This window comes from Molothrus ater (assembly GCF_012460135.2).
Source record: "Molothrus ater isolate BHLD 08-10-18 breed brown headed cowbird chromosome Z unlocalized genomic scaffold, BPBGC_Mater_1.1 matZ_random_MA35, whole genome shotgun sequence".
Classification (NCBI taxonomy): domain Eukaryota; kingdom Metazoa; phylum Chordata; class Aves; order Passeriformes; family Icteridae; genus Molothrus; species Molothrus ater.
Window position 1 is genome coordinate 782,783 of NW_023416471.2, and position 13,863 is coordinate 796,645.

The window sequence follows — 13,863 nt, forward strand, 5'->3', positions numbered from 1 at the left end:
CACGCAGCCTTCACTCAGTGCGGATCATGTTGCTCTCAGAAATGTATTCATGCTCCCGTGATTATCGACAATTCGACGTGAAAATTACCGAAAATTCTGCTGCGAACGTCGTTTCGGAAAGAAGTCCTCGAAGAGCAGGGCGGGCAGCAGTTCCTGCGAGCCCGGCGCATCCCGTGGCCAGCGGCTCCCGCGAATCCAGGCTGCCACCATGCGACCGACGCTCCAACACAAATCCAGAACGTCTCCCGCTGGAGGCAAACACACGAAAGCTAAGACTCTAAACAAATTGTTTGCGGTATGCAGCCTAACTATGCGCTCTGCTTTCCTTCTTGGTCTTTATTCTATGGGAGGGTGGATGATGTTTCTGACTAGGTAAAGACTCAGAATCAATCTGGTGGGGAAGCACAAGTTTTATTTACTGCATATCACTGAAACGCTGCACTAAACAGGACTCATTTGCTTTAGGGCTTTTCTGTGGGCTTTTATCACTATGTCTGCCAGCTTTGTGAAGAGTAATGAGTATTTTTTGCAGTTTGTCAGGAATCTGATATGGTGTTACTCATTCTGTACAGAAGGGGGAAGTGAGGCATAAGGAAATTAAAGGCATCAATTGCCAAGAATAATCAACTAATTTTAGGTACTGAATTCATGAAATCTGATTGATTCCCTTTTTACCCACTTACTCAGATATCACTTTACATATTCAAGGCACCAGTTCTTGCCACCAGTTGCATTTCTGAATGCTCCAGTTCTGTGGATGAGTTTTGAAATGCTTCTCAAGCACCCAAAAAAGGGCTCACCTATGTGAGTAATGATAAGTATGTGGTAATACAGAATTATAGAAATTTGTATCCAAGTGATCTCCTCATTACAGCACTAGTAATCTTTAACAGGGTAGCACTGCCTGGCAGTGGGGACATGCTGTATTTCCTACAAAAGTTATTGTTCACTGGCACACCTGCTTGTTTTACCAGTGCAGCAAGTTTGCTGCAGATCCCTTCATCTACACACAAGCTGCAAGAACTGACCAGTGAATGCATCTCTCAGGATTAGCTGCTCCAGAATCAAATGTTTTAGGATTCAGTTTACTGTCTGGTTACTTTTATCTGGAAGAGCCTTCTCCTTCAAACTAAAGCTTTTGGTGTGCTGCTTTTCATTCAAAATTTCTACAAAGTTTCGTTACCAAGATATAGACAGCAAGCCGGCAGGTCTTCTAATAGGTGCAGAAGAGTATAGTACCCATTTCTTGAAGACACTGCTAAATCTTGCTTCCTTGTGTCAGTTTTGGCCAAACTGTTTCTTTTCCATTTTCCAGTGATGTTTTTCATGTCAATAGTTTGAAAACCCCGTATTTTATTTCAATGAACCTCCCCCATCCACAGGAGGCCACATTTCAGTGCACTGGTAAGTCACTAATGCCTGCTTGTTAATACAGTAGATCAAAATTACCAGGAAGGCTGAGCAATCAGCAATATGTTGAATGTACACAGCATGTTAATTGTTTCTGTGTTTTCCCCATTACTCTCTCACTGCAGCATTTTCTTTCTTTTCAGTGTAGCTCTAACAACTCTACAGCACTTGGGTTAGCCCAGGGCTACTGCAGAAAACAGCTCTGCTGTACTACACACAATTCAGCAACTGATCACTTGGAGTAAGAAAAAAAAAGTGAAGCTGGTTCTCTTTTGCAGCTACTAAAGCAGAAATGAATCTTACAAACAATGCCTTACTCTCCAGTTTTAACCCTGACAGTAATATTTTCTTCAAAAGGATGATATATAAAAATAAATATTTATTCCATGTGTGCATACACAAAATGTACTCAAAAAGATTCTTTCTGAAGTCTTGGTGGAGAAAAACTGTATCTGTAGGACTGCATTTTCAGAAGACACAAAATAGTTAGAGTATTAATTATTTTTCATTTGAAGTTTAAGATAGGATTCTGACATGGTGCTGACCTCTTTTCTCACATAGATGCTGCCCATATTAAAGACATACTGTAGTGTACATTTAAGTTTCTGTAGGAGGTAGGTACCTACTCAGCCTTGATGACCACATCGAATTCCCTAAAATTAACTGAAAACTCCTAATAAATAGTACTTTCCTCCACTTGTGTTAAGTCACATGACATTCCGGAGCAGAAATGAGAGGAATCATAAAAATTCAGAGAGCAAGATAAGTAAATCTTCCACAGCATCATCCATAAGTTGTTAAATTTCTCATTCAGTTTTCTGCTAATTTTCTTCATGTCAATTCCCTACCAAAACAAAACAAAACAAACAACACCCCCCCCCCCCAAAAAAAAACAACAAAACCAAAACAACACCAAAAATTGACTTCCACTCATCAGTTTTCCATGTGAAAAAATTGCTGAGCTGCTGACTTTGAGAAACAGTCATCTTAGCAGGAAGTCCAGACCAGCAACAACTTACTCAAGGAAATCAGAGAATAAGTTAATACCACTGCTTCATGTTTCATAGCCCACTATCCATGGAAAATCTCCCAACACGCACAGGCTCAGTGAAGACGTAACTGTAATGGAGAAACCAAATGTTTGTGGAAAAACCATATATTAATATTAAATGCTCTTAAGGGTTTTTCACATGCCTGAAATATTAAAACTGCCTACACTAGTAGACTTTTGATGAGGAGGGAACAGCTGAAGCCCTCATTGTTTCATGCATAGAACACTACATGTATTTGATTTTGGCAGTTTTATTGTTTTGGGAGATCTTAAATGGATTAGATTAGAAATTAAAAGTTGTACAAGTCAGATGCTGCAGCTTCTCAAAATGAATAGAAAACTGTGATATAACAGGAAAAGGAAGACACGAGCTTCTCTGTAGTGGAGGAAAAATTTACACCAACTTGCTTAGGTTTTAATTCATCTCACAGTGGACATTAGGAATAAGTCATCCAAGGATTAAATGGAAAAGGTCGTTACAGTGAAATGATGCATTGTGTCCTGAGAGGATAACAGTAAGGCATGGCCACATTGCCGTTCTACCAACAAAATCTGGAATTGAAATGTATGATCAGAATATGTGCTTTTACTAGTGCTTTTTCTTAACACCCAGACAAATTAGATACCTAAAGCACTCTGAGATTCATAAAGGAGTAAAGTGGACTGGGCTAAGGAGGTTGGAGCTATTAATTTTTTTTTTTCAGTTTGCCACAGTAGTTCCAAACTGCTCGGCAATGAAATGTGATAGAAGACTATGCTTAAGTATCCTCTGTCTTTGTCTGAAGTGTCCAACAAGGTGATGGCCATTGCTCTGGCTTTGTAATGTTTGCTTCAATGCAATGATCTTCTCTCAGCTCAGACTCAAGTTTACCATCTGCTGATTCTTGGTCTTTGCAGGCTGCAGGTGGAATCTGTACAGCAGACACGATATCTCTTTTGAAGGCATTTATTTCTTTTTCAGCAAAAGAGTCTGCTTGGCTTGAATTATTAGATCTTTCAGATAAGCCAATATAGTCATGGTCAAAAACTACTGCACCTTGTAGAATGTAATGGTTGCCTGTAAAAGGAAAGTAGCCATTAGTTCAGATCTCTGAAGCCATACCTGAAGTGTTAGTGAGGTGCTAACTTACTTTTCAAAACAATTTCCAAAAGAGGACAAGAATGTTTGAGTGACAGTAAACTGATTATGTGAATTTCCGAATTTCACTGAGGATCAAATGTTTGGCATCTCGTTACATCCACAATATGATCCACATTTAGAGCTTTTCTTAGCTAAGTCAATGATTAGCTTGATGTCTATCTTAGTCACCTACTGAACTAATGCTTTAATACAACTACTAACTTGAATAAATGGACATGTAGATTCTTTCATTTTGTGCATGCACATGGATAAATGTGGTTTCTTCATGCTCTCACTGGAAAATCTTAGTTCAACACACAACAGGCTTCCTTAAACCATAAAAAGTTTAAAAAGTAAATAAAGTAGGTAAGTAAAAAAAAAAAAAAAAGAAGCAAAAAACCCTAAAATCTATCCCATCCAAGAACAATACAGTCACTTCCTGAAAAAAGGAATTCTACGTTTACACACTGCTTCTGCAGTACTCAGCAGTAAACGTATTAGGCTCTAATACTACAAAGACCACTACTTTCAGCTTTTCATACAGTGACACAATTTACCAGTTATTGTAATAGCTGTTCATTATCTATGATTGATATGCATGTGACTTCCTCCTCATGCATCAGCAATTTAATGAGGAACCAGAAGGCACAGAGTGATCATTCAAAAAAAGTAGAGGCCTCGTGACATGAGATGAAATCTGTATCTTAGTTACTAAATCTATAACTCATGACTGACAAAAATATTTCAGCTTGTTACATGAAATTCCAGAATTAGTTTCAGCATTGCGAATCTCTCAGCTTTAAGAGGTGATGGAAGAAATTACCATCTCAATGTAGTTTATCTATTTATTAGAACCAAAGTTTGACCACATATGCCAATAGTGTGGGAATTATTTTGCTCTTCAAGAACTCTGAAGTACAAAGCAGCTTGTTCTGTGACAGAAGTATGTGAAAGACTTCTGTATACCAAGTATTTAATTTTTTTGAAAATGGCTCTGGTGACTCAAAGACAGCATGAGCAGAAAAGAAACAGCTGCCACTGTTTGATTTGCAAAGCAGCACGCTGAAAATTTAAGACCAAGAGCAGAAGTTGATTATCCAAACCTTTGGAAATTTCTAGCCATCCTACCACAGAGCATGACAATTCTATTTACTCTTGTAAGAGAAATGCTGACTTCTTTAATAGGACAATTTAAAATAAACTATTCCAAAATCAGTTCCCTGATGTAGTCTTTCTATTTTAAGGCTTTAGAAGACACTCCAATGTTGTAAAAAAAAAAAAAAAAAAAATGTTTCCATTGCATAAGCAAAATTAATGTGACTCCTGCCTACACCAAAATAGAGTAAGAAAATGCTCCTTGAAAACAGGTCAGCCTGCCTATACGTCTAGCATATTCTTATACTTTTGTCAGCCAGCACAAATAGATCCAAGCCAATAAGTAGAAGCAACTTTAATAGAGGCTATTTTTAATAAGACTTTGAACATTATTCATGAGCTCTGTTCCATGCTCTGCGTAGTTTGACATCACACACACTCACCAGCTTACTTAGCTATTACACAACTGTGTCTGCAAATATAACTCTCACTGGTTACTGAATGATACTTTTTCATTCTAATAACCTAACACCACAAGAGAGCAGTTAAAAAACACAAAACAAAAACCTCAACCCTTTTTACATATATAAAAATACAAACTTAAAATTTATTATATACACCTTTTTCACTGGACCCTCTTACATATGGCTTGAGGTGAGACATCTTGATGGGTCTTTTCAGCCTGGATCCTGTAGAATCTCTTAATATTGCACAGCCATTTTCTGTGATGTAATCTATGATACAAGGACCAATCCATTCTGACTGGAAACGACCATCTTTCCACCAGTTTTTTCTTTGCCTGAGGACTTCATGACCAACTTTAAGTTGAAGAGTATTTAATTGTTTTGACTTCCTTTTGACTGTGATTTTGGTTCTGATTTTTTGTTCATCTGGAGTTTTTTTATCTGCCTACAGAAAGATAAATGTGAGTTACTTTTTTTTCCAAAAGTAATCATGCAATTTTGTAGCATTGGTTAACAGCACTTAAGCATGACATTGAGTGGTTTTAGATGTGTGTAGTTTGTAATTATGTGGGACTGACAAGTGATGAAGAAATTGATTTTATCTTCATAAATCACTACTCCATAGGCAACAGTTTTCTACTTCTCTATTCCACCCTCCAAGTCAGACATAGTAAACTTCTGACAACAGGTCTCTTTTAAGGTTACTCCCTCCAAATACATACGTGTTACACTGAAATTAAGGGATCACAGGGAAAGGAAAACAAACTAAAAACCACCACTCAACCCCCCACATTATTTTAAAAGGTTAGTTATACTTTATACCTCAGAACTTTTCATCTTTATCTTCAATTTTCTTACTAGTAAAATTCAAATATATAACATTTACCTGGCAACCTGAGGTTTTGTCTTCTTCCAGTGCTTGACTGAATTTTTTAGCTGCTTCAAATATTTTGGCAAAACTACTGTATTCTCCTTCCACACACATATTCATGGGCTCAACAACACGTGGATTGCGGTTGAACATTTGGAAATATGGAGTGTTTTGATCTGGCTCCTATTTGTATGGGAACCAAAAGCAAGGAAATTTAGCATACAGCTTTGCCGACATTTTGGAGGACTTAAGTCAAAAGAAGAAGAATCTTCACATACCAAATTTGTCAAATTGAAAGCATAGGCTATAGCAGATAAATGTTCATCCCAATCATTTGGATGGTCTATGCAATACTTGTTAAGGAAAGTTTTGATTGTCTTGGAAATTTTTTCATTTACATCATGTGTCTGAGGATAAGACAATACAATTTGCTTCATTCCAAACAGTGCAAACAGTTCTTCATTTATCTTCAAAATAAGAAGAACACAATTAGTGAACATTTCTCCTGTTTTGTATCCCATTTCAAGTAAAAAAACCCCTCAGATTTCCACCTCTTTGGTTGATATGATGGTGACGGGGAAAAGTCTTGCATACATATTGGCACAGAACACACCAGGACTGTGAATGAGAGCTAAAGCATTAAGTAGGGCTTAGGAGCCAGTGATTGATGGTTCCTAACTACATTTTTGCCACTTAACTTGAACTGTCATTACCTCCATGTCACAATCTGATGACTTCATCTCTTAGAGGAAGAAAGTGTGGTAAATCCTTCATAATCACTATAAGCCAACTTCAAAAATACCCTTAGCTATTGCTATCCTGGGCAAAATGGATGAAAGACATACATCAGAATACAGTGTACAAATTTATGCCAATTCAAGTAAGTGACAAAACCTGCACTATGACTGCCAGGAGATAATTTTACTGTGGTCTTTTTACAAAGAATAAAGTCCTAGGAAACATTGCATAGCATTACAATTGCAAATAATTGGTTTGACATTTTTTATATTGTGCAGACATCTTTACTTTTCCAATTAAAGAAAAAAATACTAAAGTCTTTCTGAGAAAAATTCTAAAATTCAAATCTAATATAAGGGAAAATGTATTTTTCTTGAGGGGAAAAAAATAACAACAAAAAACTGATTAACTAGCTATGTAAATAATTACCTGATAAACAAGCTCCTTCCCCTGATCAATAGGCATCTTTTGAGGTGGCCCATATAAGAAAAACACATTTATGATTGCCTTAGCAATTTCAGCTGCCGAAGTGTCATGCAGTGGTAAGATAACAGTCCATCTTGTAAACAAATCTGTCATAATTGTGATGTATTTGTTACTTCTGTTGGTAACACTGAAAGGTCCCATTAGTTCTATAGTGACTGCTGTCCATGGGTCCTCTGCTTTGATAGGGTGTATTTTGGGTACTCTGGTGGCTATGTTCTTTGCCACCTGGCAATGCTGGCAAGCATGCACCTAGAGAAGACATCAGGGAAGGTATTATCAATGAAAAGTGATGTTGAGGTGATGACAACCATCAGAATCATAGATCTCCACTATATCTCTGTAAATCAGGTCAGAGTAGGCAATGCAAAACAAATTTATCACTTTTCTTACAATTTCTTACCCTTAGATTTTTCAGAAACAGCAAAAAACCAAAACAAAACGTCCAGGAAAGGGACATGTAAAAGAACTCATAGCTGAATTATCTCCATTCTGAAAGCACTGTGCTCTTTCAAGTCCACACTACAAATTTTAAAATCCATTACTATCTGTAAAATAGTAAAGGAAGTAGGAAGTAACTGGGAGTGAAAGGGAAGTCCCAATCACTCCCCTTTTGGCTCATCTATGTATGCTGTGACTGAAAAACACTGGAAGTATACATTATCTCCCATACACAACAACTTAATCTATGGGATAGAGAACCCTTGTCCAATCTAAATTGAAAGGACAGACTCATTTTCATGTCATGTAACAGTTACACATGAACTCAAAGTATTCACATGTTACAGCAAGCCGATAGCAACAGTAATTTGGCCTTAAACTATTTACATAGTTTCCTGAACAGTCAAATTGTGCTAGGGGTTCTTGCGCCTGTATCTTTGGGTGGAGGAGAAGAAACTTTCCCAAGCTTTGACACATTTAACTATTTCCTGAACACAACTTATTGTAAAGCAGAGACACCATTTTCACATTCTTATCTGCTAGTAGCTACCCTGGTCACACATCCTTGTGATGGCCCATTGCATCCTAACAAAAATACATGAGAGTCCTTGCACAAGAAATCTCTCTCAGGGACTGGATGTGCCCTGCCTGCCAAAAGAGATTATGGCTCCCCACCACACCATAGTAGTGCACAAGCCATTAGTAAAAGAATAAAAAGTAGTAAAAGAGCAAAAAGAAACACCATGCATTGCCAAGATGACCAGCTGCAGTGTGATTGCAAGCTTACATTTCCTTCTTGTGAAACAGGCTGGGCACTTGCTGTACCAAAGTTCACAGGATTACCAAACATTTGTAACAGACTACTGAAAGTATCCTGTAGCTATGAAGCCATACCCACTGCTTGACATCATTTGTTACAGAGGTCCAGTAGTAATTAGACTCCACTAAAGTCAGTGTTCTTGATATACCATGATGAGTGCCAGCAGCATTTTTGTGGCATTTCTCGAGGACTTTTTTCTTCTCTTCATCTGAAACAATTACCAGGCGCATTTGTTTTCTGTCTTTTCCAACATAGAACAACTTGTTTTCTGAAAGAAGTACCAGCAAATTATAAGCAAGTGCTTTGTCTTCTGTTTGGTTTACTAAACTACTGAATATGACTCAGAATAGCATTTATTACAATAAGTTCACTTTTGTAAACATAGCTTTTTGTTTATAAACATTTCAATTATGTCCTCCAAACACCCATTAGTTCAGCCATGTTTATTATCTGGACACAAGGAGTTACAAGTGCAAGACAGAATGCAAACAGCATTCCCACACGAAATCTGACTGAAACACAAACTAACACTGGGACTGGAAAGGGGAGGTAGGAGTGTTGAAACTGTTGTTTGTGAAGCTGTTGAGTGCCTGCCAGCAACCTGACATTGATAGTCAAAGATTTAACTCCTCCCTGCCTTCTCTCTACACAACACTAGCAGTTTTGATGGGATTGAGACAGTACAGCAGACTACAATGGCTCATAGAGGCTCATATATCTCCCAGGGCTGAAATAAAGTCGGGAAGGGCCTGCAGGCTCTCAGGTGACTGATGGCAAAATTGCCCTTGTACTTCTGCCAGTCATCCCCCACACTGGATGGAGCATTCCTTGTCTCTAGCTGCAGATCTATTTCCTCTTCTGTAATCCTTTCCATTATGGATTGCAGTGACTACATATTTCTACAGTATAAAAAAGATAAAACATGAGGTTTGGCTTTTATAAAGATAAATAAACCTGTCCTGGAATGGACTAAAGCAGATTGAGCTTCCATTTCTACAAACATCCTGTTATATATTAACCAGGGATTTGCAGAGCATTTGTCTCATGCAGAATGCTTATTAAAATCACAGAATCATACAAAAATCACACAAAGCAAGATCTCACTTTTTTTTTAATATTAGCAAATCTTCACCTTAATGTCTATTTTTAGCATAATTTGAGAGAAAAGTTTTACCATTGAAAACAAATTTTTTGGCAGCTCTCCTGATTCCACTTCTTTCACTTGATAATGTTGTGGGATGATATTCCCCTGTTCGCTTGTAGTATGCAATCTGCTTCAAGTGAAGCCCACCACTTTTTCCACTACGAACCATTGCCAATCTGAACAAAATGGACAGAATTTATTAGATAAATTGTCAGAGAAGGACATTGTCAAGCTTTTACTTACTTCTTTGTAGCTCAGAGCTACATATCCTGGTTATGTAGCCTCTAAGAAGAGATTACACCATCCACTATACACATCCACTGTTAACTTTAGCAACAAGGAGCACTGCTTGAAACACTAATTTTGTTCTAAGCAGAGCTGATTTTGTCAAACTATATTTTAAAATTTCCACACAATGGAGGCTTCTACTACATTCATTGGACAGGCAAAGGAAATGGCATCAGAGAGAAAGAAACTGTTCTTCTCATTCTTGGATACGTCTCAAATTTGGTTGTGCTTGAGATAGTCCAAAGATTCATCTTAGCTGAGAAAAAGGTACATAGTCAAATAGGAAAAAAAAACAACTTCCCAGAGAAAAATGAATGGAAATTTATTTTTTTACTAATTAATCAGACAATTAGATTTTGAAATTCCAAACCAGACTCTGCATGTGAGGTAACAATTTGTGCCTTGACACAAGCTGACTTCCCTGATAACATTAATAAGCAATAATGTCATTAGCAAGATGGGCCACTGATACAGAACCTGTTTGGGTTTAGCAAGAATAACATCAAAATAAGTATGTAATGATGAAAATTGAAATATTCACAGATAGGATAATCGATGCAGCCTCTACATCATTTGTGGTTTGCTTTTTTCCCCAAATCTTTTCCAGCAGCATAGACAAGGCAGCAGTTTAATCTGTCTTTCATCAATGTCTGCAGGAGCAGGACCAAGCTTGGGGTCAGCCATGTCATAATTTCACAGTGAATACTGGTTATCCACAGCATTAAGTAAATGCCAGACTGTGACATTATGTAGCCTGCTAAAAAGAGTAATTAGTTTGTCTGCCATATGTGATAAGTGGCTTATAATTATGGGGAAGTGACAGTATCCCATCACTCTGGAATGAACACCATCTCATTATGTGGTGATGCTATTTGAAAACAAAACGTGCAGGACAAGATGTCTATTTTTCAATTTATAGATTCTGACCTACCTTTACTAGGCCGGTGGTGGAAAGGAGGTAAAGACCTCTTAGGAGTGATTATGCCTTTCATTTCATCCTTTCCTCCCAGAAAAGAAAATGCTATATGTCATTTTTGGAACCTGCACCCTGAGCTAAGCACTGCTGTTAGCAATGGCAAACGCATGACAGGAACTTCCCATTCAAAATGTGACAAGGCTTTTGCCTCACTGAACACTTCATTTTATACAAGCAAGAGCTGGTTTATCAAAACAAGCCAAGTCTCTTGTCATACAGCATTAGTGCTTTCAAGTAAAATTTTCATACCTGACAGAACGAACACAGATGTACTTCCCAACACCACGATCTCACCTGTGAAAAAAGACGGTGTTTCAGAACAGGGAAGGAGAGGAGCCAGAACACAGGACTGTTCCAACACTGCAGTTTCCTGTAAATTTGTATCTGACAACACATGCTAAACCAACCCACCAAACCGGTAAATTGGATAACTAACAGCAGCAAAGGAGGTGAGGTTGCTATGAAGTAAATTCATGTTTCTGTTGTTTAAAAGAAGTCAATTAACTAGTATTTCTGACAGTAAAAGAAAAATTGGTGAAGGGCAATTAAAATATCCTACCTGCCAGGGGCACACATTCAAGTTTTACTCAGGGGCTTCCTCAAGGCCAGTCCTGCACTTAAGTTTCCTGAAGTCAAAACTAGCCCGGTATGACCTTTTACTCAACCACAGGGAAGATGGATTCTTTTGGCTTGACACAGACTTTCACACATGGGAAGAAAAGATCTTACAGCACAATCTTTATTTTTCAAATACTTTTGAAACTTGCCTGAAGTAGCAAATATTCTCCATGGATCCCAAAATTGCCCATTTTAATAAAATGAAGTTGCACAGGAACAACATACTTCTAACCAGGACCACAGCATACACTTCTGCTAAGCAGACATGCTATCCACATTTCTGCAATGGCAGTTTTTCTTATAAGCATTTTGAAGAGCTTAGGTAAGCCAATGACAGAATAATATGCTATGTAGCACTCACATACATTAATTTATTAGGATCCTGATCCAGCAAACTGTTAAGCACTTAAGTCTGCTGGACTGCTGCCTAATATGAGCTTCCTTCCTGAATATTTAATTTCTTGTGCCCCTACTAAACTTTTCCCCCACTACTTAATTTACTTTGTTTGGCTACTCCTAAAAAATGCCAAATAAAACAGCCCTGAAAAGAACAATTTATAAAATCTTCTGTTTTTCTTGTTTATTCATATAATTAATATGCTAAATCTCAATACTCATAATGCATCTGGTAGTCTAAAAATCAAAGACATAAAATCAGCTATCCATTTTTAGTACCTTAGAAGTTCAAAAAGTATACACTAGAAAGTATTTTAGCAAAGAGAATGAAACTTCCATATAACCAGTGGTCTTTTAGCTTTAGTGGCTTAGCCAAAATAGTCACACCTGCTAAAACTAAGCTATTTCATCCTTTAATGCCCATTTTCTCCTACAGACAAACACAATCCTAACTGCAAAACTACTCTTGCAGTCCAGATGTTGACCAATTCCCCTACTTCTGAGTGCTGTTCTTATAAGAAACAGGAATTGCCTGTGGAGCACTGAATCACAGTCACAGAATGATTTGGGTTGAGATGGACTTTAAAGATCAACTTCCAAACTGCTGCCAGGTTCAGGGACACCTTACACTAGATGATATCCCTCAGAGCCCCGAACCCACTTGGGTTTGAACACTTCCAGGAATGGGACAGGCATAGCTTTTCTGGGCAACCAGTTCTAGTGCCTCACCATCCTCTCAGTAAAGATTTTTTTCCTAATATCTGCTCTAAACTTGTTCTCTTTCTTTAAATGCATCCCCGCTTGTTGTATCAGTATATGTTCATGTAAGAAGTCCCCCTCCTGTTCCCTTAAAGTCTGTCACCAGTACACAGCTTCAAAACACCGCTTTTCTAACCCAGGTGCTTCAAAAAATGTGTAAACCAGACTGACAGACTCGCTTACATTCCTCCCTGGTTTTGCAAGGTGCGACAGAGGGCTGGGAAGGGCGCCTATGAGGCTGAGTGGGTAGGCACGCGAAGTCGTGTCTTGCCGCCCGCGGTAGCGTCAGCCGCCATCCAGAATTCCACAGATTCCTCTCGGGGAGGCGCCTCTGCATCCCTCCTGCCCATAGCACTACACATCCTAGCGTGCATCGCGCCCGCGCAGGGCATGCCGGGAGCGGCGGTAGCGAGTGATCATCCCCTGGGCCTCGCACCCCGCGCATGCACGGAGCGACGCCAACGCGAACTCTTTGCTTCCCGCCACCGCCCCCCGTCGCCCTCTCCGCCCGGCGGGCACACCCGTGAACATCCGCCTTGCCGCGGGCACGCACCTGCTCCGGCAGAGGTACCGGCAAGACCCGTTGCGGGGGCCACAGTTTCCTGGTCAGACCAACCACAGCCACAGCCCCAGCGGCGCCCCGAGACTTTTGTGGCGCCCCCGGAAGTGGCGGGAGGGAGAGGAGGGGGCGGGGCAGCGGCGGTGCCGCCTCCTGGGGGAACTGCGGGGCCGCCGCGGACAGGTGAGGCGGCTGTTCCCTTCGTTTCCTGCCTTTCCCGCCTTTCCTTTCTTCCCATTCCTGGCCCGACCGGGACGCAGTTAGGCAGCGCAGTGGTTGAGGCGAGCGGGAGTTCCCCTGAGAAGCGGTGTCGCAGTGGGCGGGCAGCGCAGGCGGTGCGGCGGGCGGCGGCCCCGCACCGGAGCGTGCGGTGGGCAGAGCCCCGCGGGCTCCCCCGCCTGTTCCTCGGGCACGCCCAAGGCTGCTGCGGCGGGCACGGCCCATGTGTGCGCTCAGCGCTTTGTCTCTGGGTCGTTCTGCTCTCGGACGGGGTTTCATCAGCGAGGTAGTGCCGCGCGCCGGGTCTGTGGGGTTGCAGTGTGCGGTGCTGTCATTGTCAGGTGAAGCCTTTTGGTACAGATGACAACGGCGTGAAAGGTGGTGTGTGCCTAAACGGGGATGGGGAGGGAA

At 40.0% G+C, this 13,863-nt stretch overlaps 2 protein-coding genes across 7 annotated transcripts in view; one reads left to right on the forward strand and one right to left on the reverse strand.

Moving 5' to 3' along the window:
* Positions 1 to 1,769: 1,769 nt before the first annotated feature.
* Positions 1,770 to 13,326, reverse strand: GIN1 (gypsy retrotransposon integrase 1). Of its 6 annotated transcripts, none has more exons than XM_036403930.1 (9): positions 13,228 to 13,326; positions 11,151 to 11,195; positions 9,668 to 9,813; positions 8,568 to 8,761; positions 7,179 to 7,484; positions 6,290 to 6,478; positions 6,027 to 6,194; positions 5,297 to 5,585; positions 1,770 to 3,518 (listed from the first exon to the last, which is right to left on the reverse strand). In XM_036403930.1, exons 3-9 carry the CDS (start codon positions 9,804 to 9,806, stop codon positions 3,220 to 3,222), a joined length of 1,584 nt encoding a protein of 527 aa, XP_036259823.1. In that variant the 5' UTR covers positions 9,807 to 9,813; positions 11,151 to 11,195; positions 13,228 to 13,326; the 3' UTR covers positions 1,770 to 3,219. The 6 variants fall into 6 exon arrangements, with proteins under 6 accessions (XP_036259823.1, XP_036259824.1, XP_036259827.1 ...); XM_036403931.2 differs by lacking the exon at positions 13,228 to 13,326 and adding an exon at positions 12,858 to 12,903; XM_036403933.1 differs by having other exon boundaries at positions 3,394 to 3,518; positions 5,319 to 5,585.
* Positions 13,297 to 13,863, forward strand: part of PPIP5K2 (diphosphoinositol pentakisphosphate kinase 2) — a 47,671-nt gene continuing 47,104 nt past the window's right edge. The window contains exon 1 of the mRNA XM_054518200.1: positions 13,297 to 13,416. The gene's annotated coding sequence lies outside the window, so the exon portion shown is untranslated. The remainder of the gene's footprint in view (positions 13,417 to 13,863) is intronic.